Source organism: Manis javanica, chromosome X, assembly GCF_040802235.1.
Source record: "Manis javanica isolate MJ-LG chromosome X, MJ_LKY, whole genome shotgun sequence".
Taxonomy (NCBI): domain Eukaryota; kingdom Metazoa; phylum Chordata; class Mammalia; order Pholidota; family Manidae; genus Manis; species Manis javanica.
The window spans coordinates 53,540,700-53,567,070 of record NC_133174.1 but is presented as its reverse complement, the minus strand read 5'-3'; the positions used below and the strand labels follow the sequence as shown (position 1 = coordinate 53,567,070).

The window sequence follows — 26,371 nt, the reverse complement described above, 5'->3', positions numbered from 1 at the left end:
ACAGCACAAAAATGAACTGTAGTGGAAATTGCCACTGTACCTTAGTTTTCATTCTCCCCTCCTTCCTTTTCAGTAATAAAATTACCTATGTTTTAGCTAAGCACATGGCTGCCTAATCGGAGATTACATTTCCTAGACTTTCTTGCAGGTAGATATGGTCATATGAATAAATTCAAGATGATGGGGGTATTAGAAAGTGATGTATATAACTTCCAGGTCATACTGTTACAGACAATACTGCTTGCCATGGATTTCTTTCCCCTTTCTTAATAGCTGGGAATGACTACATCTGAAACGGGCATCTTAGTTCCCAAGATAAAAGCAGTCGTTATGGGTGACTAGTTAACCTACTATCCCGTGACTGCTAATATTTTTGTTGTTATGTGAGCAAGACATAAAACAAATATAATTTATATAAGCCACTCAATTTTGTGTTTTTGCTGTTATACAGCTTACCTGTAAATTAACGACATTTTGTCAAGAGGCAGCTGAGTTTGGCATATTCAGTCCCTTGAGTAAGTCCTCTAGAAATTTTAAGTCTCAGTATAGGTACTTCTGGGTAACCAGAGGAAAGGAAAGATTAAAAGCATGAAGAAGTGGGAAAAGTATTTTATTTCAGCACCACAGTACAGTAATACAGAAGAAGCATGGACTTCCAGATTATGTACATACAAGTCTCTGCTTTAGAATTCTTGGTATCTTGTTAGGTGACTTTAGATAAGTGCATCCACACCACAGAATTTCAGTAACTTTCTAATCTGTAAAATAGTCAAGAATCTATTAAAGTGTGGTCTCTTTTTCTTTTCTTAAGCCTACCTGTCCTTCTCAGACTGGTTGTGCCATTCCAGTTCCCAGCTCCTGTCAGGGCAATAGTCCCACTCCACCTCTTCTGCCATGATGTAGTAGATTCTTGCAGCTTGGTAGTGTTGGCGATGGGTAGCTTGATGGCCAGGACACTGGGATACATTATATATTGCCCTCATCCCTGCTTCTCTATGGCTGCCTGCTTGGCAGTAAATCTCAAATGTGCCTGAGGAAGGAAGAGAGAGCAAAACCTGAATCAGAATACCACCGTGTAGTGCCTGGGGAATTTCTTTGCCTCTTTCTACACATACTGCAGAGAGTAGATAGTTTCAAATAAGGTTCTTCTATGCATTAGATAAAATATTGTTATAAGTTTATTGAAAGCAATGAGCATATAGGTTAAATCTCTGGCTCAGAAATTTCACTGCCTGAGTTTAAAACTAACTCTGCCACTAAGATGGCCAACTCTTCCCTGTGTACTGAGGGCTTTCCCAGTTTTAGTACACAAAGTTCCATATCTCTGGAAACTCCTCAGTTCTGAGAAATTGGAGTGGTTGATCACCCTTTCTGACATTAGTTAGAGGCAAGATTTATATGTTTCACTTCCTTCATGGTAAAGTGGGGAACATTTCACATATTTCTTCAGATTATTTTAAAATTAAAGAAAAAAGTATATACACATTGATTGCCACAGAACACAGTAAATATTTAATAAGTGAATCTATAAATAAGTAAATAAAGGTGTAGTAATTACTTTCCAAGGAAGGTACTTACCGGCAGTCTCACTTTTCTACCAAGAGTCAAAGAAACAAAGGGTGAGCTTAAATAGGTCTTTTTAAAAAGTGCATCTTGGGATCACGGAAAGATGGCAGCATGAATAGTTCAGAGGAAATCTCCTCTCCAAAACATATATATTTATGAAAATACAATAAATACAACTATTTTTAAAAGAGACACCAGTGGATGCAGTACAACAGCCAGGACACATCTACATTTGCGTGAACTCAGCATCACATGAAGGGGGTAAGATACAAGCCACAGTCAGGTAGGACCTGAACGCTTCCCCACTCCAAAACCTGGTGGGAAGAAAGGAGTCAGAACAGGGAGGGAGTTAAAGCCCAGGACGGCTAAACAAGCAGCTCTAGAAATCCGCACCCGGAACGTGGACACAAGGTGCACGGGGTTCTGGATATTAGAGAAACGGAAAAACAAAACCTGTGGGCAGGTCCCCACAACCAGTGCCCCTGAGACAAAAGAAGAGTGAGTGCTTTCAGCAAGTCTTAAAGAGACAGGGAACCCATAGCTGGATGAAGTTGTCTCAGCAGCTGGGAATACCAGGGAAACTTAGGTGCCCCAAATGGAGGCAGTGCAGCTCTGAAGCCCCTCACACCACTAGGCAGCCTGCCAGTCATTCCTCCAACTGGCACGGACCCCGACACATGGGCCCCATAGCAGGAGAGAAGCAGTGCGCGCTGGGGGCGGAAGCGCTGGAAGGAACCCAGAGCAGATCTGTGAGCCATAGGAGAGGCTTGTGTTAACCCGCAGTGGTGCGACCAAACAGCCCGGGTGTGGTTCACATGCACCGGTAGCAGAGATACCAGAGCCCAATAGAAGCCTGCATGGAAGAGCCCCATGCACACCTTCAGCATAGCCAGAGTGAGCAAGCATCTTTCCAGGAGCCAAAGGGAATCCCAGCCCAATGCACAGCCACCCGGTCCAGACCCAAAGGCTGCTGCTGCCACACAACTGCCTGGCAGGGTCTCCACTAGCATGGAGGAGCACATCTGTCATGCCTGCCACTCCCCACAGGGCTTTGTGATGCTCTGACGGACACCCCACCCACAGCAGCCTAGGAGATTAACCCGGTGGCTGCTCCAGGAGTGCAGGTAGCCATCACAGGCAGCGGAGAAGGGCAAGGAATCGAGAAAGGAGGACAGAACTTTCTTCTCCCAGCTGACACACCCACAATGAGCCTACAGCCATGGCTATCACCATGAAAAGGCAAAAAAATCTGGTCCAGTCCAAGATAGTTACACCTGAGAAGGGATCTGCAGAGGCAGACCTAACCAGTCTGCCTGAAAAAGAATTCAAAATAAAAATCATAAACATGCTGACAGAGCTGCAGAGAAATGTGCAAGAGCTAAGGGATGAAGTCCAGAGGGAGATTACAGACATCCGGAGGGAGATTACAGATGTCCGGAGGGAGATTACAGAAGTGAAACAAACTCTGGAAGGCCTTATAAGCAGAATGGATAAGATGAAAGATGCCATTGATGGAATAGAAACCACAGAACAGGAACACATAGAAGTTGATGCACAGAGAGATAAAAGTATCTCCAGGAATGAAAAAATATTAAGAGAAATGTGTGACCAATCCAAAAGGAACAATATCCGCATTATAGGGGTACCAAAGGAAGAAGAGAGAGAAAAAGGGATAGAAAGTGTCTTTGAAGAAATAATTGCTGAGAACTTTCCCAAACTGGGGGAGGAAATAGTTGCTCAGACTACGGAGTCAAGCAGAACTCCCGAGAGACGGGATTCAAAGAGGTCAACAACAAGACACATAATAATTAAAATGGCAAAGATCAAGTACAGGGACAGAGGACTAAAGGCAGTCAGAGAGAGTAAAAAGGTCACCTACAAAGGAAAACCCATCAGGCTATCATTAGACTTCTCAACAGAAACCTTACAGGCCAGAAGAGAATGGCATGATATATTTAATGCAATAAAACAGAAAGGCCTTCTCTTACAGCACTAAACTATGTTTTCTTCCTTTATCTTGCATCTACCTACCACTTCAGCATTTTATTAAAAATAAAAATAATAATAATAATAGAGGGAGAAATGTGGGATCAACATATAAATCAAGTACAAAAATCAAATGAATATTCATATTTGACCTGATTGTTTATGGGTCATAATGCGTGATCAAAACCGAAAGTTTCTGTGATGAATGCCCTTGTACTGATCACCATGTAAGAATTTATTCACTATCTAAGAATTCATTCACCATGTAAGAACTTGTTCCTTATGCTTCAGAAGATTGGAGACTGACGAGAATTAGGCTTGAGATGGATTAATGATTGTACATTGAGCATTGACCCACCTATACTGAATTTTATTGTTGTTAACAACCATTTGATCAATAAATATGAGAGATGCCCTCTCAAAAAAAAGAAAAAAAAAGAAGGGCTTTGAACCAAGGATACTGTATCCAGAACGATTATCATTTAAATATGAAGGAGGGATTAAACAATTCCCACACAAGCACACGTTGAAGGAATTTGCCTCCCACAAACCACCTCTACAGGGTATCTCAGAGGGACTACTCTAGATGGGAGCACTCCTAAAAAGAGCACAGAACAAAAGACTCAACAAATGAAGAATATAGGAGGAGGAAAAAGAAGGGAAAGAAATAATCATCAGACTGTGTTTATAACAGCTCAATAAGCGAGAGAGGTCAGACAGTAAGGTAGTAAACAAGCTAACCTTGAACCTTTGGTAACCACAAATCTAAAGCCTACAATGGCAGTAAGTACATATCTTTCAATAATCACCCTAAATGTAAATGGAATGAATGCACCAATCAAAAGACACAGAGTAATAGAATGGATAAAAAAGTAAGACATCTATATGCTGCTTACAAGAGACTCACCCCAAACCCAAAGACATGCACAGATTAAAAGTCAAGGGTTGGAGAAAGATGTTTCATGCAAACAACAGAGAGAAAAAAGCAGGTGTTGCAAGACTAGTATCAGACAAAATAGACTTCAAAATAAAGAAAGTAACAAGAGATAAAAAAGGACATTACATAATGATAAAGGACTCAATCCAACAAGAGGATATAACGATTATAAACATATAGGCATTCAATACAGGAGCACCAATATATGTGAAACAAATACTAAAGAATTAAAGGAGGAAATAGAATGCAATGCATTCATTTTGGGAGAATTTAACACACCACTTACTCCAAAGGACAGATCCACCAGACAGAAAATAAGTAAGGACACAGAGGCACTGAACAACACGCTAGAACAGATGAACCTAAATGACATCTGTATAACTGTACATCCAAAAGCAACAGGATACACATTCTTCTCAAGTGCACATGGAACATTCTCCAGAATAGACCACATACTAGCCCACTAAAAGAACCTCAGTGAATTCCAAAAGATTGAAATCTTACCAGCCAACTTTTCAGCCCACAAAGGTATGAAACTAGAAATAAATTGTACAAAGAAAGCAAAAAGGCTCACAAACACATGGAGGCTTAACAACATACTCCTAAATAATCAATGGATCAATGACCAAATTAAAATGGAGATCCAGCAACATATGGAAACAAATGACAACAAGAACACAAAGCCCCAACTTCGGTGGGACGCAGCAAAAGCAGTCTTAAGAGGAAAGTATATAGCAATCCAGGCATAATTAAAGAAGAAAGAATAATTCCAAATGAATAGTCTAATATCACAATTACCGAAATTGGAAAAAGAAGAACAAATGAGGCCTAAGTTCAGTAGACGGAGGGACATAATAAAGATCAGAGAAGAAATAAATAAAATTGAGAAGAATAAAACAATGGAAATAATCAATGAAACCAAGAGCTGGTTCTTCAAGAAAATAAACAGAATAGATAAGCCGCTGGCCAGACTTACTTAGAGAAAAAGAGAGTCAACACAAATCAATAGAATTAGAAATGAAAAAGGAAAAGTCACGACGGACCCCATAGAAATACAAAGAATTATCAGAGAATACATGAAAACCTACATGCTAACAAGCTGGAAAACCTAGGAGAAATGGACAACTTTCCAGAAAAATGCAACCGTCCAAGACTGACCCAGAAAGAAACAGAAAATCTAAACAGACCAATTCCCAGCAATGAAATTGAATTGGAAATCAATAAACAACTCAAGAACAAAACCCAGGGCCGAATGGATTTACCTTGGAATTTTATCCGATATACAGAGAAGATCTAACACCCATTCTCCTTAAAGTTTTCCAAAAAATAGAAGAGGAAGGAATACTCCCAAACTCATTCTATGAAGCCAACATCACCCTAATACCAAAACCAGGCAATGACCCCAGAAAAAAAGAAAAGTACAGACCAATATCCCTGATGAAAGTAGATGCAAAAATACTCAACAAAATATTAGCAAACCGAATTCAAAAATACATCAGGAGGATCATACACCATGACCAAGTGGGATTCATCCCAGGGATGTAAGGATGGTACAACATTCGAAAATCCATCAACATCATCCACCACATCAACAAAAAGAAGGAGAAAAACAAGATGATGATCTTCATAGATGCTGAAAAAGCATTTGACAAAGTTCAACAACCTTTCTTGATAAAAACTCTCAACAAAATGTGCATAGAGGGCAAGTACCTCCACACTATAAAGGCCATATATAATAAACCCACAGCTAACATCATATTAAACAGCGAGAGGCTGAAACCTTTTCCTTTGAGATCGGGAACAGGACAGGGATGCTCACTCTCCCCACTGTTATTCAACGTGATACTGGAGGTCCTAGCCATGGCAATCAGACAAAACAAAGAAATACATGGCATCTAGATGGGTAAAGAAGAAGTCAAACTGTCACTATTTGCTGATGACTTTAAATTGTACATAAAAAACCCTAAAGACTCTACTGCAAAGCTACTAGAACTAATATCGGAATTCAGCAAAGTTGCAGGATACAAAACACACAGAAATCTTTAGGTTTCCTATACACTAACAATGAAGTAATAGTAAGAGAAATCAGGAAAACAATTCCATTCACAATAGCATCAAAAAGAAAAAAATACCTAGGAAGAAACCTAACCAAGGAAGTGAAAGACCTATACCCTGCAAACTATAAGACACTCTTAAGAGAAATTAAAGAGGTCACTAACAAATGGAAACTCATCCCATGCTCCTGGATAGGAAGAATTAATATAATCATAATGGCCATCATGCCCAAAGGAATCTACAGATTCTATGCAATCCCTATCAAATTATGAACAGCAATCTTCAATGAACTGGAACAAATAGTTCAAAAATTCATATTGAAATACTAAACACCCCGAATATCCAATGGAATCCTGAGAAGGAAGAATAAAGTGGGGGGATCTCACTCCCCAACTTCAAGCTATTCTACAAAGCCACAGTAATCAAGACAATTTGGTACTGGCACAAGAACAGAGCCACAGAACAGTGGAACAGAATAGAGACTCCAGACATTAATCCAAACTTATATGGCCTATTAGTATTTGATAAAGGAGCCATGGACATACAATGGGGAAATGACAGTCTCTTCAACAGATGGTGCTGGCAAAACTGTACAGCTACATGTAAGAGAATGAAACTGGATCACTGTCTAGCCCCACACACAAAATTAAACTCCAAATGGATCAAAGACCTTAATGTAAGTCATGAAACCATAAAACTCTTAGAGAAAAATATAGGCAAAAATCTCTCAGACATAAACATGAGTTAACTGTTCTTGAACATATCTCCCCAGGCAAGGGAAATAAAAGCAAAAATGAATAAATGGGACTATATCAAGCTGAAGAACTTCTGTACAGCAAAGGACACCATCAATAGAACAAAAAGGTATCCTACAGTATGGGTGAACATATTCATAAAAGACAGATCCGATAAATGATTGACATTCAAAATATATAAAGAGCTCACACGCCTCAACAAAGAAAAACCAAATAGTCCAATAAAAAATGGGCAGAGGAGCTGTATAGACAGTTCTCTAAAAAAGAAATCCATATGGCCAACAGGCACATAAAAAGATGCTCCACATCGCTAATCATCAGAGAAATGCAAATTAAAACCACCATGAGATATCACCTCACACCCGTAAGGATCGCCATCATCGAAAAAACAAACAACAACAACAAATGTTGGCGAGGTTGTGGAGAAAGGGGAACCCACCTACACTGCTGGTGGGAATGTAAACTAGTTCAACCATTGTGGAAAGAAGTATGGAGGTTCCTCAGAATGCTCAAAATAGAAATACCATTTGACCCAGGAATTTCACCTCTAGGAATTTACCCTAAGAATGCAGCACTCCAGTTTGAAAAAGACAGATGCACCCCTATGTTTATCGCTGCACTGTTTACAATAGCCAAGATATGGAAGCAACCTAAATGTCCATCAGTAGATGAATGGATAAAGAAGATGTGGTACATATACACAATGGAATATTTTGCAGCCATAAGAAAAAAACAGATCCTACCATTAACAACAACATGGATGGAGCTAGAGGGTGTTTTGCTCAGTGAAATAAGCATAGCAGAGAAGGAGAAGTACCAAATGATTTCACTCATATGTGGAGTATAAGAACAAAGGAAAACTGAATGAACAAAACATCAGCAGAATCACAGAACCCAAGAGTGGATTATAGTTACAAAAGGGAAAGGGACAGGGGACGATGGGTGGGAAGGGAGGGATAAGTACGGGGAAAAGGAAAGAGGGCATTACGATTACCATGTATAGTGTGTGGGGGGCACGGGGAGAGCTGCGCAACACAGAGAAGACAAATAGTGATTTTACAGTATCTTACTATGCAGATGGACAGTGACTGTGAAGGGGTATGTGTGGGGGACTTGGTGAAGGGGGGAACCTAGTAAACATAACGTTCTTTCTGTAATTGTAGATTAATGATACCAAAAAAAAACCCCTACAAGTAGCTGCTTCACACTTGAGTTGAATAGATGTTTCTAACATTAAAATAGATTTGTAATCAAAATATTCATGCAACATTATAAGGATTACATTATTTTTAATGCATTCAAAATTTTTTTTGATAGGGTGTGGTGTGAAATTGCACTTTCCAATGAAAAGATTTGCCCAAATTATTGACTCAGATAAATCACAGTCAATCCCCAAGTTTTATTTTTACAGAATAAATCCATGAAAGTAAGTCTGAAAAAAAACCCTACTAGTAGCTGCTACACATTTGAGTTGAATAGATGTTTCTAATATTAAAATAGATGTGTAATAAAAATATTCATGCAGAATTATAAGGTTTACGTTATTTTGAATGCATTCAAAAATTTTTTGGACAGGGTGTGGTGTGAAATTTCACTTTCCATTGAAATGTTTTGCCCAAATTATTGACTCAGATAAAGCACAGTCAATCCCCAAGTTTTATTTTTACAGAATAAATCCATGAATATAAGTCTGAAAAAAAAAAGTGCATTTAGATCACGAGGATTCTTACATTACAGAGTATTGGACTGGCCTTCCCTAGGTTTTTAAAATGGAATATTTGGATAGCAGTCTTAATCATCTGAGTTGTAGTGCTGCCTGGACCTGATCTCAAGCTCCCGGTTTCTATGTGAAGAACATTAAAATTTACAGAACACTGATCAGGAGAAAGTAAGATCCTTGAAACATTTTTTTTCATCATTCCTTTCATTGATACCAACTGCCTATCCCATCACTATAACTCTTCTTGCTGGATTTTAAAGCTTCTATAACTGTACTCCAAACTATCAACTCAATCCTCCATCCTTCCTGCATTATTAGCGGCTGTCCTGACCTCTTGCAAAAGAATCCTGTTTTGCCTTACTGTAAACCTTATTTCTTGGTATTCCTCAACAGGGCTTATGTTAGGATTTTGCATGGAATTATTCTTCATTGTTTGAGATTGTCCTATATATTGCAGAAAATTTAGCATCTCTAACTCCCACTGTCCAAATGACAGTATCAGTTCCTCCATATTGTGAGTCATGTGACAACTAAAAGTGCTCCCACACCTTTCAAAATAACATTTAGCATACTGCCTTGAGTTGAGAACCACTGAATCAAATTAGTTTACACAACTTTCTCAAGGAAGACACTACTTCAAATCGCACCCACATGGTTTGTACTGCCTATAATGTCCTCTGCATCATCCATGCCTTTTCTTTGCCTGGTGAGAGATACTCATCCTTAAAAGATCACTGTTAATGTCTGCTTTCTAGGAAAGTTTTACTCCACAAGTCAGGGAGAATTTGTTATAAATTCCTTTGTATTGCCATAGCTCTTGCAGATAGCATCACCATAACTTTGTGAATAAATGCCTATATCACTTTCACACTAATTGTGAGCTGCCTCATTTATTCTCATATTCCTAGCATCTAGGCCAATGAATGGAAGAAAACATGTTTACTACATTTGGGGAAGTGTAATTGTAAAAGAAAAGGAAAATAAAAATAATTTAGAAAAAAAGAGGGAAAAACAGAGAAGACAAGGAGAGGGGAAACAAAACATACAAATGAGAGGAAAAGGAAAAGAAGAAAAGGAAACAGTAGGAAGGGTAAAGGAAAAAGAAATAAATAAAAAATAAGAAAGGAAGATAAAGACATAGAAATAAAGGGAGGGGAATGGAGTGAAGGGAAGTCAAAACATGGGATGGAAAATCAAAGAAAAAAATTAAGAAATACAAGGGAGAAAAGAGAAAGAAAGGGAGGAAAAAAGAAAAAGAAGGAAGGTAAGAAAGAGTAGGTACAAAAAGAATGGGATGAGGGACTGTGATAGAAAAGATGGCAGAGTAGGACTGCATGGTGGGAACCACCTCTCACATACACAAAAAGAAAGGAATTATAGCAGATACAACTAACCCTGAAAGTGACCCAAAGACTGCAGAACAGATTCTATACACCTGGTGAAGAAGAGAAGATGACAATGAAAAGGGTAAAGTGGCAGAGCCATAATTAATTGGGACTCAAGTCCTTCCCTCATCCCAGCCCACAAGCAGGAGGAAGAGGAACACAGAGGGCAGGGGATAAGCACTCAGAAATCCTGTATACCTGGCACTGGAGACCTTCTCTGAAAACATAAGTCCACATTGCAATTGGGATTGGTGATTAATGGAGCTGGACACCAGGGTGAGTTGGAACACTCTGGGAGGCTAAAACTCCTGCCCCTTGTGGAGGACAGACACACTACCTTGGTTCCTTTAAGACCCAACACGGAGTAAGCAGTTTGAAAGATTTGCTAGCAGGAGGAAGTGTGCCAGAAAGGTGATTGAAGGAAGCTTGCTCCAGAGAAGAAAGATCAGGTGGATGATGCTTCAGACCAACTTGTTGGGTGATTGAGGGAGACAGCTCTAAATGCTCTATCTTCCTCAATGGCAGCATAGCCCTGTGGCACACCACCCTATGCCCTCAACATACCCAACATGCCTGGTCCAGCAAAGCTACTATTGCTGACCAGAGAGCAGAGGGCAACCCCACCCACAATGAATTACATCAGAAGTTCCTCAAGGCACACAAAGAGGAAGCTGAGGTGAGCTGATAGCCTCTGCTGACAAAGATGAGCAACTAATGGCAGCCAGGCAGAAAAGTTTCTCTACCCACAGCCCACCAACAATTTCAGCTCCACTGCAAAGGGGAACCATGAACTGGTGAGAAAAGAGTCTTGAGTTTCTGGGCAACAAAAGACGTCTACTTCATAAAGTCATTACTTTCTAGAGCAGAAGGAATAGCTGATCTAATAAAAAAGAAGAAACACAGAAACCTTGACAAAATGAGGATGCAGAGTAATATGTTCTAAACAAAAGAACAAGAAAAGACACCAGAATAGAGCTAAATAAAAATGGAAATTACCAGTCTTCTTGATAAAGGTTTCAAAGTAACAGTCACAAAAATGCTCACTGACCTAAGAAAATAATTGATGATCTCAGTGAAAATTTCAATGAAGGAATAGAAGGTCTGAAAAAGAACCACTCAGATCTGAATATAATAACTGAAATGAAAAATACAGTGGAAGTAATGAATAGTAGACTTCTGAAAGACGAGAAAAGAATCAATGAGATGTAAAATAGAGAACAGGAAAACAACCAAGCTGAGGAACAGAAAGAAAAAATTCAAAAAAGAAGATGCTAAGAGAGATGTGTGACAACTCCAAATGAAACAATATTCACATAACAGGAGTCCCAAAAGGAGAAGAGAGAGGCAAAGTAGTAGAAAGTCTATTTGAAGAAATAATAGCTGAAAAATTCCCCAATCCATGGGAGAAAGTAGACACCCACGTCCTGGAAGTACTGAGATCCCTTATCAAAAGGAACCCCTAGCAGACAACACCAAGAACTATGATAATTAACTGGCAAAAATTAAAGATAAAGAGAAGGTACTGAAAGCAGCAAAAGAGAAGCAGACACTTAACTACAAGAGAAACTCCATAAAGCTAGCAGCAGATTTTGTAGCAGAAACTTTACAGAACAGAAGGGAGTAACATGAAATATTAAGTGTTTTGAAAAGGAAGAACCTGCAACCAATTATCCTCTATCCAGCAAGGTTATCATTTATAATTTAAAGAGAGATGATGAGTTTCCCAGATAAATGAAGGTCAAAATAATTCACCCCCAATAAACCAGCCTTATAGGATATGATAAAAGGACTACTATAGATGGAAATGTGCTTGAGCCTAAATATCTTTAATCAGTGAAAATAAACCTATGGTAAAGGTGGTAGACCAATTACTTACCAAGCAAGTATAAAGTTGACAAAAAATAGTAAAATCAACTATATAAAAAATCTGTCAAGGGATACACAAAAAAATGTAGAGTATGACATCTTATATATAAAGTGTGGAGCAAGAAGAATAAAGAAACAGTAATTTTCTCACAAGGTATGAAACTAGAAATAAATTTCTATTTCAAATAGAGCAACCATTAACTTAGTATAGATTGTTATATGTTTAGGAAACTGTCGATGAACTTTATGGTAACCACAAACCTAAAGCATATAATAGACACACAAATTTTTTTTAAAAAAAGGAAATCCAAGCATCACACAAAGAAAACCATCATATCACAAGAGAAGAATGTAACAGAGGAGGAAAGGAACTACAAAAACAACCAGAAAACAATTAATAAAGTGGCAATAATTATATAACTATCAATAATTACCTTAATGTAAATGGACATAATGGACCAATCAAAAGACACAGGATGGCAGAATGGGTAAAGAAACAAGAAACATTTATATGCTGCCTCCAAGAGCCTCATTTCAGACCTAAAGACATACATAGACTGAGAGTGAAGGGATGCAAAAAGACGTTCTGTACAACAAAAAAAGAAAAAAGCAGGAGTAGCAGTACTTATATCAGACAAAATAGATTTCAAAACAAATAAAACAACAAGAGGGAAAGAAGGACATTACATAATGATAAAGGAGTCGGTCTAACAGTAGGCTATAAAAACTCTAAATATATATGCTCCCAAAAAAGAAGCAACTAAATATGTAAAAATTTAACAGACCTAAAGTGGGAAATAGATTGAAATTGTATCAAGCAGCTTTTTAGCTCACAATGGTATGAAACTAGAAATAAATTACATGAAGAAAATGAAAAAACACCCTACAAACACAAGGAGCCTGAACAACATACTTCTAAATAATCAATGCATCAATTAATAAATCAAAGAAAATAAAAAAATACACAAACACAAATGAAAAGAGAAACACAACAGTTCAAAATATGTGCGATGCAGCAAAAGCACTTCTAAGAGGGGGTAACAGCAATACAAGCCTACCTCGAGAAACAAGAAAACACCCAATAAACAATCTGAACTCATATCTAAAGAAAGTAGCAAAAAAAGAACAAATGAAACCCAAAGTTAGTAGAAGGAGGGATATAATAAAATTCAGAGCAAAAATAAATAAAATACAGAAAAATAAAACAATAGAAAAGAAAATGAATGAAACCATGATATGGTTCTTTGAGGAGATAAACAAAATAGACAAACTCTTAGCCAGACATTAGGAAAAAGACAGAAACTAAGAAGGAATAGTCACAACACATATCACAGAAATAAAAATAATTATGAGAATTCCATGAAAAGTATATGTTAATAAATTGGACAACCTAAAAGAAATGTACAAATTCCTAGAAAAGTATGATCTTCCATGTCTGACCTAGGAAGAAACGAACTATTTGACCAGACTAATTACCAGTAAGGAAATTGAATTGGAAATCAAAAGCTCCCAACTAACAAAAATCCAGGACCAGATGGCTTCACAGCTGAATTCTATGAAAAACTTAAAGAAGAGCAGATACGCATCCTTCTTAAAGTATTCCAAAAAGTAGAAAAAGAGAAAATATTTACAAACTCATTCTATGAGGCCATCATACTAATGCCAAAACCAAAGACACTACAAAAAAGAAACTTATAGACCAATATCCTTGATGAACATAGATGCAAAAATCATCAACAAAACTTTAGCAAACCAAATTCAAAAATATGACAAATTCAAAAAATATGATGGATGGGTTGTCCATCATAACCAAGTGGGATTTATTCCAGAGATGCAAGGATGATGGAACAATATTCATAAATCCATCAATATCATATACCACATTGACAAATGTAAGGATAAGAACCATATGATCATCCCAATAGAAGTTGAAAAATCATTTGACAAAATTCAACATCCATTCATGATAAAAACTCTCCATAAAATGGGTATAAAGGTATGTACCTCACTATAATAAAGACAATATAATAAGTCAAACTCACAGCTAACATCATAATGAACAGTGAAAAGATAAAAGATTTTCTTCTAAGATCAGGGACAAGACAAGGATATCCACACTCACCACTTTTATTCAACATAGTACTGGAAGTTTTAGATATGGCAATGAGACAAGATAAAGGGATAAATGCCATCCAAGTTGTAAGGAAGAAGTAAACCTGCCACTGTTTGAAAATTACATGACACAGTGTATAGAAAACCCTGAAGACTTCACCAAAATCTGTTAGAACTAATAACTGGATTCAGCAGAATTGCAGGGAAAAAAATCAATATACAGAAATCTGTTGCATTCCTGTATACTAACAACAAACAAGCAGAAGGAGATATCAGGAAAACAATACTATTTATAATTTCATCAAGGAGAATCAAATACTTAGGAATAAACTTAACCAACAAGGTAGAAAACCTGTACTGTAAAATCTATGACACTGATGAAATAAATTGAAGACACAAATAAGTAGAAATCTACTACATTCTCATAGATAGGAAGATTAATATTGTCAAAATGGCCATCCTGCTCAAAGCAATCTACAGATTCAATGAAATCCCTACCAGAACACCAATAGCATTTTCAATAAAGTAGAAAAAATAGTCCTAAAATTTATATGGAACACAGAAGTCCCCAAATATTCAAAGTAATCTTGAGAAAGAACAATTCTGTGGGTATCATGCTCCCTGACTTCAGACTATACTACAACACTATAGTACTCTAAACAGTATGGTACTGGCATAAGAACAATCTCATAGATCAATAAAACAGGATAGAAAGCCCAGAAATAAACCCATGTATATATGGCCAATTAATACGCAACAAAAGAGCCATGAATATAAAATGGAGAAAAGATATGCTCTTCAACAAGTGGTGTTGGGAAAAGTCAACAGCTACATGCAAGAGAATGAAACTGGATAACTGTGTAACTCTATATGCAAAATTAAACTTGAAATGAATTAGAGATCTAAATATAAGACATGAAACCATAAAACTCTTATAAGAACACAGAGGCAATAATCTCTTGAAAGGAAGCATGAGTAATTTTTTTTTTCCTGGACACCTCTCCCCAGGCAAGGAACACAAAAGTAAAAATGAACAAGTGGAACTACATCAAACTAAAGAGCTTCTGTACAGCAAAGGATACCATCAACAAAACAAAAAGCCAACCTATGTTATTGGTGAATATATTCATAAGTGATTCATCCAATATGGGTTTAACATCCAAAATATATGAAGTAATATGAATCAATAACAAAAATAAATAAATAACCTGATTAAAAACTGGGCAGAGGACCTGGATAGACACTTTCTAAAAGAAGAAATACATATGGCCAAAAGGCACATGAAAAGATGCTCCACATAATTAATCATCAGGGAAATGCAAATGCACAATGAGATATCACCTCATACCAGTTAGAATGGTCCATACCTAAAAGACAAGAAATAACAAGTGTTGCCGAGGATATGGAGAAAATGGAACCCTGCTACCCTTTTGATTGGAATGTAAATAGGTGCAGCCACCATAGAAAACAATATGGAGGTTCTTTGTAAAACTAAATGTAGAAATACCATATGACCAGTAACTGCACTTCTAGGGATTTATACAATGAAAACATACCTAATTTAGACAGATCTAGGCTCCCCTATGATTATTGCCTTATTATTAACAATAGCCAAGATATAGATGCAACCAGAGTGTCCATCAGTAGATGAATGGATAAATAAGATGTGGTAAATATACACAATGGAATATTATTCAGCCATAAAAAAGAATTAAATCCTGCCATTTGCAACAACATGGATTGACATAAAGTATATTATTCTAAGGTAAATGTGTCAGGCAGATGAAGACAAATACCATTTGATTTCATTTATATGTGGAATCTAAAAACAAAACAAAAGAGAATGAATTGATTCTGGTTCTGGCTTTTCCATTAACTCAGTACTTTTGCCCTGCCTTTGGAAAGCTAATCACAATGGTCTCTCTCAACATTAATCAGAGACCAAGCCTCTAGGGACAGAATGAAGGAAATGTCTAAGAAATCATCTAGGAGTAATAATCAATAGTACTTGATAAAGAAGACAGAAGAGGAAATTCAGATAAACTAGAACCAACATTTCTAACCTAAGCAAATAATTTTCATTTTCCCCATCCAGGTCTCTGTCTTTTTCTCCCATTAGCAAAATAAGTGAATAAAGATTATATGAAATGGGATATGCCATTCCTACTGTTTTTTGGCCATCTACAGCTACCCACCTTGGGCCCCAGGGGAGCTTGGCTAATTTTGCAAGAAAGAGATTAAACCTATGTTTTGGCTTTGGAACCAAAGCTACACAGAAGGGTTTTACTCAGAAGTACCCTACCTCAGGCCTCACTGCAAGCACTGTTTCTATTTCAGATCCATTAACTGTTGTTTCTAATTTGCTAACAACACTCCTTGACCAAGAAAGTATCCCAGGTGTCTGGTTAGAAATGTGGATCTAAGAATTCTGCAGAGACCAGCTTTATGTCAAGTGTTTGTCAAACCTAGTGACAGGCTGCAGTTATTAAATTGTTTGAAAGAGTTTGAAAGGTTTGGAAAATGCTCACTCTCCCCACACCCTCCATAAAAATGTTTTAAAGCCATCTACAGCTACCCACCTTGGGCCCCAGGGGAGCTTGGCTAATTTTGCAAGAAAGAGATTAAACCTATGTTTTGGCTTTGGAACCAAAGCTACACAGAAGGGTTTTACTCAGAAGTACCCTACCTCAGGCCTCACTGCAAGCACTGTTTCTATTTCAGATCCATTAACTGTTGTTTCTAATTTGCTAACAACACTCCTTGACCAAGAAAGTATCCCAGGTGTCTGGTTAGAAATGTGGATCTAAGAATTCTGCAGAGACCAGCTTTATGTCAAGTGTTTGTCAAACCTAGTGACAGGCTGCAGTTATTAAATTGTTGAGGAGACTTGTTTTGTTTAGAGATTTTTTTCTCCAAATATGAATGGAATTTACAGAACTTAAATAAAGGTTTAGTGGAAGCTGCATGGAACTGGCAGGTTTTCCTTAAAAACCCTATTGCCATTTACTGTTGGAAAAAGTATATACTGAAGGAATTGCAAAGAGAAATTACTGCTACATTATGAAATGTCAGACATATATGGAATCTGAAGAAACATTCTAGTAAAATTTCTCCATGAAAGAAATGCAGAGAGAAGGAAAGGGAGAGAGAGAGAAAAGAAAAGGGATGGAGGGAAGGAGAAGGAGAGGAAAGGAAGAGGAGGGACTGAGGGTGGGGGAGGGACAAACAGAAAGATAAAAAGGAAGAGATCTAACCACAGAGAGGGGTAGTGATTGGACAAAAATTGAACAGCAAGTTACTGAAAGAGCCTACACTAGAAGTTCCTATGTTTTGATTCCTGGGAAGAAACTGTTACCGTATACCCCACCCACTGTAGCAGAAGTCTGCAGAAATCCTCATACAATATCAGAGTTGGAAGTGCTTATAGTTATATTTAATGGACCTCCATCCCAATGCAAGGACTGTGTCTATAGATTCTCTGTGTAGCTGCTGAGAAGTCTATCCTCTGTAAGATCTGTGCTGATGTTGAGCAGTATCCTTACTTCTCTCCTGTTGTTCGAAAATAGAGCTTCTTCAGCTCTTTATTCTGCCTGCAGCTGAGAAGAGAATACAAATAACCAGAACATGGTGAAAACTGAGGATGGAGAAGGCATAAGTGTTTTGAAAATTTCTCAAGGACACTCACCATGACTCTTGTTTTCTTTTCACCAGGTTCCCTCTTATCCAGCCGCATACCCAACAGTGTCCGAACCTAGGGCCAACTGATGAAGCACTTACCAGGATTGTCAGGCTGCATGATGGCCATGACAAAGGTGTGAGGAAAGAGCATGGCTGCACTCTTCCTCATGCCCTGAAGCTGCACAGTGTTGCCCTGGAACATGACCCCATGCACATCAGTCTCTGTGCCCAGGCCAAGCAGGTGCCAGGCCACTGTGTCACCCTTGCACATGTCCAGCCTGGGCAGGTTAGAGAACAGAAACCCGTTAATGGCTGGAAAACAAAAAACACAAGACAGGACGGGGAGATGAAACCAGAATACCCAGGTACTGGCCAGCCACATAGCATCAGCTTTGTACTATGGTTTCCCACAATTTCAAATTTCTGAGTCATCCTCAACATCTTTGCCTTCTTCCATAAACCACATTAGTTCTACTTATGAAAATCTACCTCTTTTGGATAAGAGCCTAACTGGCATCTCCGGCCTCACTTTCTGTCCCCTCATCCACTCTGCTCCACATCTTTGCAAAATTGAATTATTCCCATGACCAGAATTCCTTCATAAACACACACAAAACTATCAATCTCTCCTATTCCCACTCTCTTGAAACTCTCCTCCTTTGGCTTCTGTTAGCATCACACTTTTCTGGTTCTCTTACCACCTCTCTGATTGTTCCTCCTCCATCTTGTTCTCAATTTCAATCCCTCTGTAAAGTGTAGTGGTTCCCCCAAGGTTCCATTATCAGTTTTCAATCTGTTCCCTCCTCTTCATCCTCACTGCTACTTCCATGGTTCTGGCCCTCATTATTTATGGATTGAACTCCTGCAATAGCACTTCCCAGGTACACCTGCTTACAGTCTGCCCTCTCTTAGACACTCATACCACTATCCTGTTAGCTTTATTTGCCTTTGCATCTCCAAGGCTTTAAACATGGCAGGTGCTTAGAAAACACTTGTTAACTTTCCATATGCTTCTCCCTCTTACTGGAATAAACGTTTCCTCTAGTGTCTCTCTATTGCAAACTGATACTCATTCTTCATGCCCCAGTTCAAATAACACCTCTGGAATGAAATATTCCTCCCAACAAAATTCTTCTATATCACTACCCACATAGTTCAACTCTAATCTATCTTCCACACTAGACTGACCTTGCAGGAAACACATCATTTTTCTTCATGTTTCCTGGTACTAATAAGATGGTCCATAAATTCAAAATGGAATGAACATGTTTTGAACAATAATTACCTTTTACAGCTGATAAAACTGACTTGATGGGAACCAATAAATGGAGCCAAAAGATAACACCCTTAGCCATGATCCCCCTTCTGCCCTCCACATTCCCCTCAGATATACAGGGAAGTCTGCTTGAAGCTGACCCTTTTTCAATATCCACTGGAACCAGCTTTAATGAGTAACCTTATTTGGTAGTTCCCTGGAATGCTGACAGAAATACTGCTAACCTACTGATTTTGCTTCCCTTAACTGTAATGTCTAATTACAATCCTGTCTAGCCTTCAACCTTCAACTTAAGTATTCCCTTCTTCCAGGAATATTTTACTTGGATTCTTTCTCATTAATTTTCTCATCTTCTGAACTCTATGTCAGTTAAAAGCTGTTTCACACAATTTAGAACTTAATTATAGTCTGTCTTGGATTTCTTTACAATTGTTTCATGGTTGTTATTAGTCGTATTGCAAATGCTGGGAGCTCCTTGGAAAGTGGGACCTTTATCTTACCATTTATTTATTCACCCACCCACTCATTAATTTGATAGGTCACTGATTCAATAAACATTTACCACGTATGAAACAGTGTAGCAAATAAAAAGGTAAGCAACAAACAATATTTACCTTCAAGGAGAATACACCCTAGCAGAAGTAAAAAGCCATGTAACAAACAACTACAATATTAAGTAGTGTATAGAATTTTCTATTAAAATAGTCTGATAAAAATGCATTAGTAATTCAGAAGGTGTCATCACCCTGAAATTAGGTGATAAAAAATGGTTGCATGAAGGAGGTAGCTTTTGAGTAGGGCTTCAAAGAATGGGAAGAATTTCCACAGGCTGAGGGCAAAGATGTAAGGTGGGGCATTTATAGTGGAAGGAAAATGACTGCAAAATCATGAAATCATAAAAATAGAATGTTTTTCCACATATAGAAAAAATTAACCCTTTTTGTTTGTAGTATGAGTTTGGGGAGTGAGGGTAGTGGGTAATAAGAGAGAATGACATAAAACTGGTAAGTATCATCCCAGCTCACACTCCTCATTCTCTTGTCAATTCAGTGTTTGCAATCCTCACTTCACAGTACCTTTTTTCAGTGTATTTTATACATGTAACATAGGACACAGCAGAAATAAAGTGTTAAGTATAAGACTGTCTTGGGTTTGATCTCTCAATGTAGCCCTTCTCTTAGTCAAACTTGACCAATGGGATCAGTGTTTTCAGAGATGGATCATGATTAAGTTTAAGTTAGATTTTACTTGTAACGTCTCAATTGTAGTTCAGGGCAAAAGTACTCCCCATACCATGCATCCTATTGGAGTCTTGGAAACCCTTGATGTCCTCTAAGAGCAGCCGGGAATCCAACATAGCAGCCACTTGATTGGCATTGCTGTACCAGCTCTTGTTCTCATCCAACACAGTGAAAAGGAGGAAGAATTCTTTATCCACTCCTTTCTGAAGGCCCAGTGGAAGAGAACAGAGGGAGGAATGACAATGGTTTCAGTAGTTGTGGACTGTGCAGCTCCTGAAGCAATGATCCCTGATTCTTCCTCAATCTTCCCAGAGAAGAGGCAAGCCCACATCTCCTGCCTAGAGCTGAAATTGTTGCTAGGTAGTTTTCCCTCAAGTAACCTCAAACCACAAGTGGGTGAAGGAATCAGAATAATGTGACAAGATGGGAGAGGAGAAATGTATGAAAGGGGGCAGGGAAGAAGTAAAAGATGAGGACTATAGAGAAGAGGTACAGAGTTATTAAAGAGAACCTGAAGTCACCTGGGAAGAGGAGTGGCGAAAAGTGGCTAAGAGATCAGGGCAGAAAAATTATTATTATTATGGATATACTATTATTTTTATTATTGTTAATTATTATTATTATTATTACTGCTAAAATGTACTGAGTGCTTGCTATATAACACTCTGCTAAGTACTTTATATGGATTATTTTAATTAATCTACACAGAAACCCAAGATACCTTCTTCCATTTTTAACCTATAACTACAGATGAGGAAACTAAGGAAAAGCAAGGTTAAGGAACTTGCCCAAGGTTACACAAGTGGAAATAGTGAGCTATATATGAAATAAGACAACCAAATATTGAAGTATATATAGAAATTAGGAGCAAGGTTTAGAGGCTAATAAGGTTTTTTTTTAAAATGAGGAGATGATAGAAGGATATAAAATAGAAAAGAGAGATCATTTGTGGAGTATAACAATGAAGCAAAACTGAAGGAACAAAATAGCATCAGATTCACAGACTCCAAGAAGGGACTAGCAGTTACCAAAGGGGAGGGGAGGGGGAAGGTGGGTGGCAAGGGAAGTAGAAGGGGATTGATGGGTATTATGATTAGTTCACATGGTGTAGAGGAGGTCAAGGGGAAAACAGTATAGCACAGAGAAGACAAGTAGTGACTCTGTGGCATCTTCCTATGATGATGGACAGTGACTGCAATGGGTTATGGGGGGAACTCAATAATATGGTTAAATGTAGTAACCACATTGTTTTTCTTGTGAAATCTTCATAAGAGTGTATATTAATTATACTTTAATAAAAAATAGAGTGGAGAGAGCACGATGGAATTAATGATGGTGGCATGAGAGGTGAGACAGAAACCACCTCCTAAAACCACATATAATATATAAATATAGCAAATACAACTTATACATAGTGCTCTAGAGATTAGTGGGATTGGAAAGCTAAAACAGGCAGAATATTTGGAGAGACTGAGATTCCAGCCACTTGTGGAGATCAGTTACCCACACCAGCCACTCTGGGATAAAAGAAAGGTGAGCATTCTGAGAGACCTTCCAACAGCAGAGGGCTTCTAAATTGAGAAGGATTGCACAGAGATTGTTGCTCAGGAGAAAGGATAGGTGGATGAAATTGCCCCAGCACACTCAGCCCAGCAGGTTGGGAATGTTCAGGAGCTTCAGACACTCCATCCGTCTGACCGGCAATACACCTCTGAGGCCCCACTCCTTCCTACCACCTGGCACTATCTTGGAGACCTGCTGACCCCACCATTAAGCCAGGCCACCTAGAGGGTAGCCCTGCCTAGGGAAGTTACTGTGGTGTAGCATAGACTCCTTGCATGCTCAGTGCACTGGCCCTGGGAGTGGAAACAAGTACTCTAGGCATGAAGCAGGAAAGAGCTCTTTCTTCCCAGCAGGTACCAGAACTAGTCACCTGTGACACCCACCTTTGCTCAAGGGGATAAGCAGATCCAAAGAGTAGACATTCTGGGCAGTCGAGGGTGCCACCTACACCAAATTATTGCAAATAATATCAAAAGAACCTGGTACAAACAAAAGTCCCACCAACATCAGAAAGAGGGCAAAGTGAAACTGAACTCACCAATCTTCCTGGAAAAGATTTCAAAATAAAAATCATAAACATGCTAATGGAGGTACAGAAAAATATTCAAGAACTCAGGAATGAATTTAGAACAGAGATCCAACAATTGAAGAGCACAATGGAGGGTATTAAAAGCAGATTACATATGGTGGAGGAAACAATAAATGAAATAGAAACTAGGGAAGAGGAATATAAAGAAGCTGAGGCACAGAGAGAAAAAGGATCTCTAGGAATGAAAAGAATACTTTCATAACTGTGTGACCAATCCAAACAGAACAATATTCGTATCATAAGGGTATGAGAAGAACAGGAGAGAAAAAGGGATAGAAAGTGTCTTTGAGGAGGTAATTGCTGAAAACTTCCCCAATCTGGGGAAGAAGACAGTCTCTGAGACCAGATCTCTCAACAAAAGGGACCCAAGGAAGACAACACCAAGACATAAAGAAATTAAAATGGCAAATATCAAGGATAAGTACAGAGTATTAAAAGCAGCCAGAGAGAGAGAAAAATGATCACATACAAAGGAAAACTGATCAGGCTATCATCAGAATTCTCAACAGAAACCTAACAGGCCAGACAGGAGTGGCATGATATTTTAATGTAATGAAACAGAAGGGCCTCAAACCAAGAATATTCTACCTGGCAAGATTATAATTTAAATTTGAAAGAGGGATTAAACAATTTCCAGATAAGCAAAAGTTGAGAGAATTTACTGCCCAAAAACGATCTCTACAGTGTACTTTGGAGGGACTGCTATAGGCAGAAGTGTTCCTAAAGCTAAATAGCTGTCAGCAGAGGAAATGAAACCACAGTAAAGGAAGTAGAAAAATTAATTATGAAGCAAATTCAAAATTAATTCAACTACCTCACTCAATGGATATACAAAGAGTACAGAATTTGATACCTAAAACATAAAGAATGGAGAAGGAAGAAAAAATAGAACTTTTAGATTGTGTTTGTAATAGCATACTAAGTGAGTTAAGTTATACTGTTAGATAATAAAGAAGCTAGTCTTGAACCTTTCATAACTATGAATCTAAGCCTGCAATGGAAAGAAGTACTTATATCTATAATCACCCTAAATGTAAATGGTCTGAGTAAACGAATCAAAACACATAATGGCACTGAATGGATAAAAAAAAGTCCCGTCCATATGCTGCCTACAAGAGACTCACTTCAACTGAAAGACACACAGACTGAAAGTGAAGGGATGGGAAAAATATTTCATGCAAGTAGTAGGGAGAAAAAAACAATAAGTGCAGTACTTGTGTCAGACAAAATAGACTTCAAAACAAAGTAACAAGAGACAGAGGACATTACATAATGATAAGGGGGTCAGTCTAAAAGGAGGATCTAACCATTATAAATATGTATGCACCCAATATAGGAGCACCTACATATATGAAACAAATACTAACATAATTAAAAGAGGAAATAGAATGGAATACATTCATTTTAGAAGACTTAAACACACCACTCATTCCAAAGGACAGATCAACCAGACAGAACATAAGTAAGCAGAAAGAGGCACTGAACAACACATTAGAACAGATGGACCTAACAGACATCTACAGAAAAGCAGCAGGATGCACATTATTCTCAAGTGCACATGGAACACTTTTAAGAATAGATCATTTACTAGGCCACAACAAGAGTCTCAGTAAATTCAGAAGAATTGAAGTTTTAAAAACCAGCTTCTCAGACTAAAAAGGTATGAAATTAGAAATAAATTATGCAAAGAAAACAAAAAAGCTCACAAACACATGGATGCTTAATAACATGCTCTAAAATAATCAATGGATCAATGACCAAATAAAAACAGAGATCACACAATATATGGAGACAAATGAAAGCAATAACTCAACACAGCAAAATCTGTGGGATTCAGTGAAGGCTATTCAAACAGGGAAGTATATATATTGCAACACAGACCTACTTGAAGAGAGAAGAACAATCCCAATCATACAGTCTAAACCCACAATTTATAAAACTAGACAAAGGAGAATGAGGCCCAATGCCAGTAGAAGGTGGGACATAATAAAGATTAGAGTAGAAATAAATAAAATGGAGAAGAATAAAAGAATAGAAAGAATGAATGAAACCAGGAACTGGTTCTTTGAGAAAATAAACAAAATAGATAAAACCCCTAGCCAGACTTATCAAGAAAAAAGGAAAGTCTACACACATAAACTGAATCAGAATGAGAAAGGAAAAATCACTATGAAAACAACAAAAATACAAATAATTATTAGAGAATACTATGAAAATTATATGCTAACAAATTGGATGACCAAGAAGAAATGGACCACTTTCTAGAAAACTACAAACTTCCAAGGGTGACTGAGGAATATACAGAAAACTTGAACAGACCAATTACCAGCAATGAAATGGTATTGGGAATCAAAAACTTCATAAGAACAAAATGCCTGGACTTCACCATTGAATTTTATCAAATATTTGGTGAAGGCCTAATACCCATTCTCCTTAAAGTTTTCCAAAAAGTAGAAGAGGGAACACGTCCAAACTCATTCTATGAGAGCAGCATCACTCTAATACCCAAACCAGGCAAAGACACCATAAAAAAAGAAAATTACAGACCAATATTCCTGATCAACATAGATGGAAAAATACTCAGCAAAATATTAGCAAACTGAATTCAAAAATATATCAAAAAATCATCCATCATGATCAAGTATGATTTATTGCAATCATGCAAGGATAGTACAATATTCAAAAATCCATCAACATCATACACCACATCAAAATAAGACAAAAATCACATGATCATCTCCATAGATGCTGAAAAAGCATTTGACAAAATTCAACATCCTATCACAATAAAAACTCTCAACAAAATGTGTATAGAAAGCAAGTACCTCAACATAATAAAGCCTATATATGACAAATCCACAGCCAACATCATACTTAATAGTAAAAATCTGAAAGCTTTTCCTTTAAGATGGGGAACAAGACAAGGATGCCCACTGCCTCCACTTTAATTCAACATAGTACTGGAGATCCTAGCTATGGCAATCAGACAATGCAAAGAAATAAAAGGCATCCAGACTGGTAAGGAAGAAGTCAAACCGTTACTGTTTGCAGATGACATTCTATTGTACATAAAAAACCCTAAAGAATACACTCCAAAACTACTAGATCTAATATCTGAATTCAGCAAAGTTGCAGGATACAAGATTAATAAGCAGAAATCTGTTGCATTCCTATACACTAACAATGAACTAGCAGAAAGAGAAATAAAGAAAACAATTCCATTCGTAATTGCATCAAAAAGAATAAAATACCTAGGAATAAACCTAACCAAGGAAGTGAAAGACCTATAGCCTGAACATTACAAGACACTCATTAGAGAAATTAAAGAAGACACCAATAAATGGAAATACATCTGTGCTCATGGATAGGAACATTCAATATGGTCAAAATGGCCATGCTACGTAAAGCAATCTACAGTTTCAATGCAATCCCCATCAAAATACCAATGACATTCTTCAAATAACTGGAACAATTAGTTCTAAAATTCATATGGAACCACAAAAGTACACAAATAGCCAAAGCAATCCTGAGAAGAAAGAATAAAGCTGGTAGGGTTATGCTCCTCGACTTCAAGCTCTACTACAAAGCCACAGTAATCAAGACAATTTGGTACTGGCACAAGAACAGACCCACACATCAATC

General features: G+C 37.7%; 1 protein-coding gene across 3 annotated transcripts in view; it reads right to left on the bottom strand.

The window, feature by feature from the left end:
• HEPH (hephaestin) overlaps nucleotides 1-26,371 on the bottom strand; it is a 123,781-nt gene that overhangs the window by 57,408 nt on the left and 40,002 nt on the right. For all 3 annotated transcript variants that reach the window (XM_037017061.2, XM_037017063.2, XM_037017064.2), the window contains exons 10-12: nucleotides 20,630-20,780; nucleotides 18,160-18,372; nucleotides 817-1,030 (exon numbers count right to left, since the gene is read on the bottom strand). In XM_037017061.2, coding sequence (XP_036872956.1) covers nucleotides 817-1,030; nucleotides 18,160-18,372; nucleotides 20,630-20,780 — 578 coding nt within the window. The remainder of the gene's footprint in view (nucleotides 1-816; nucleotides 1,031-18,159; nucleotides 18,373-20,629; nucleotides 20,781-26,371) is intronic.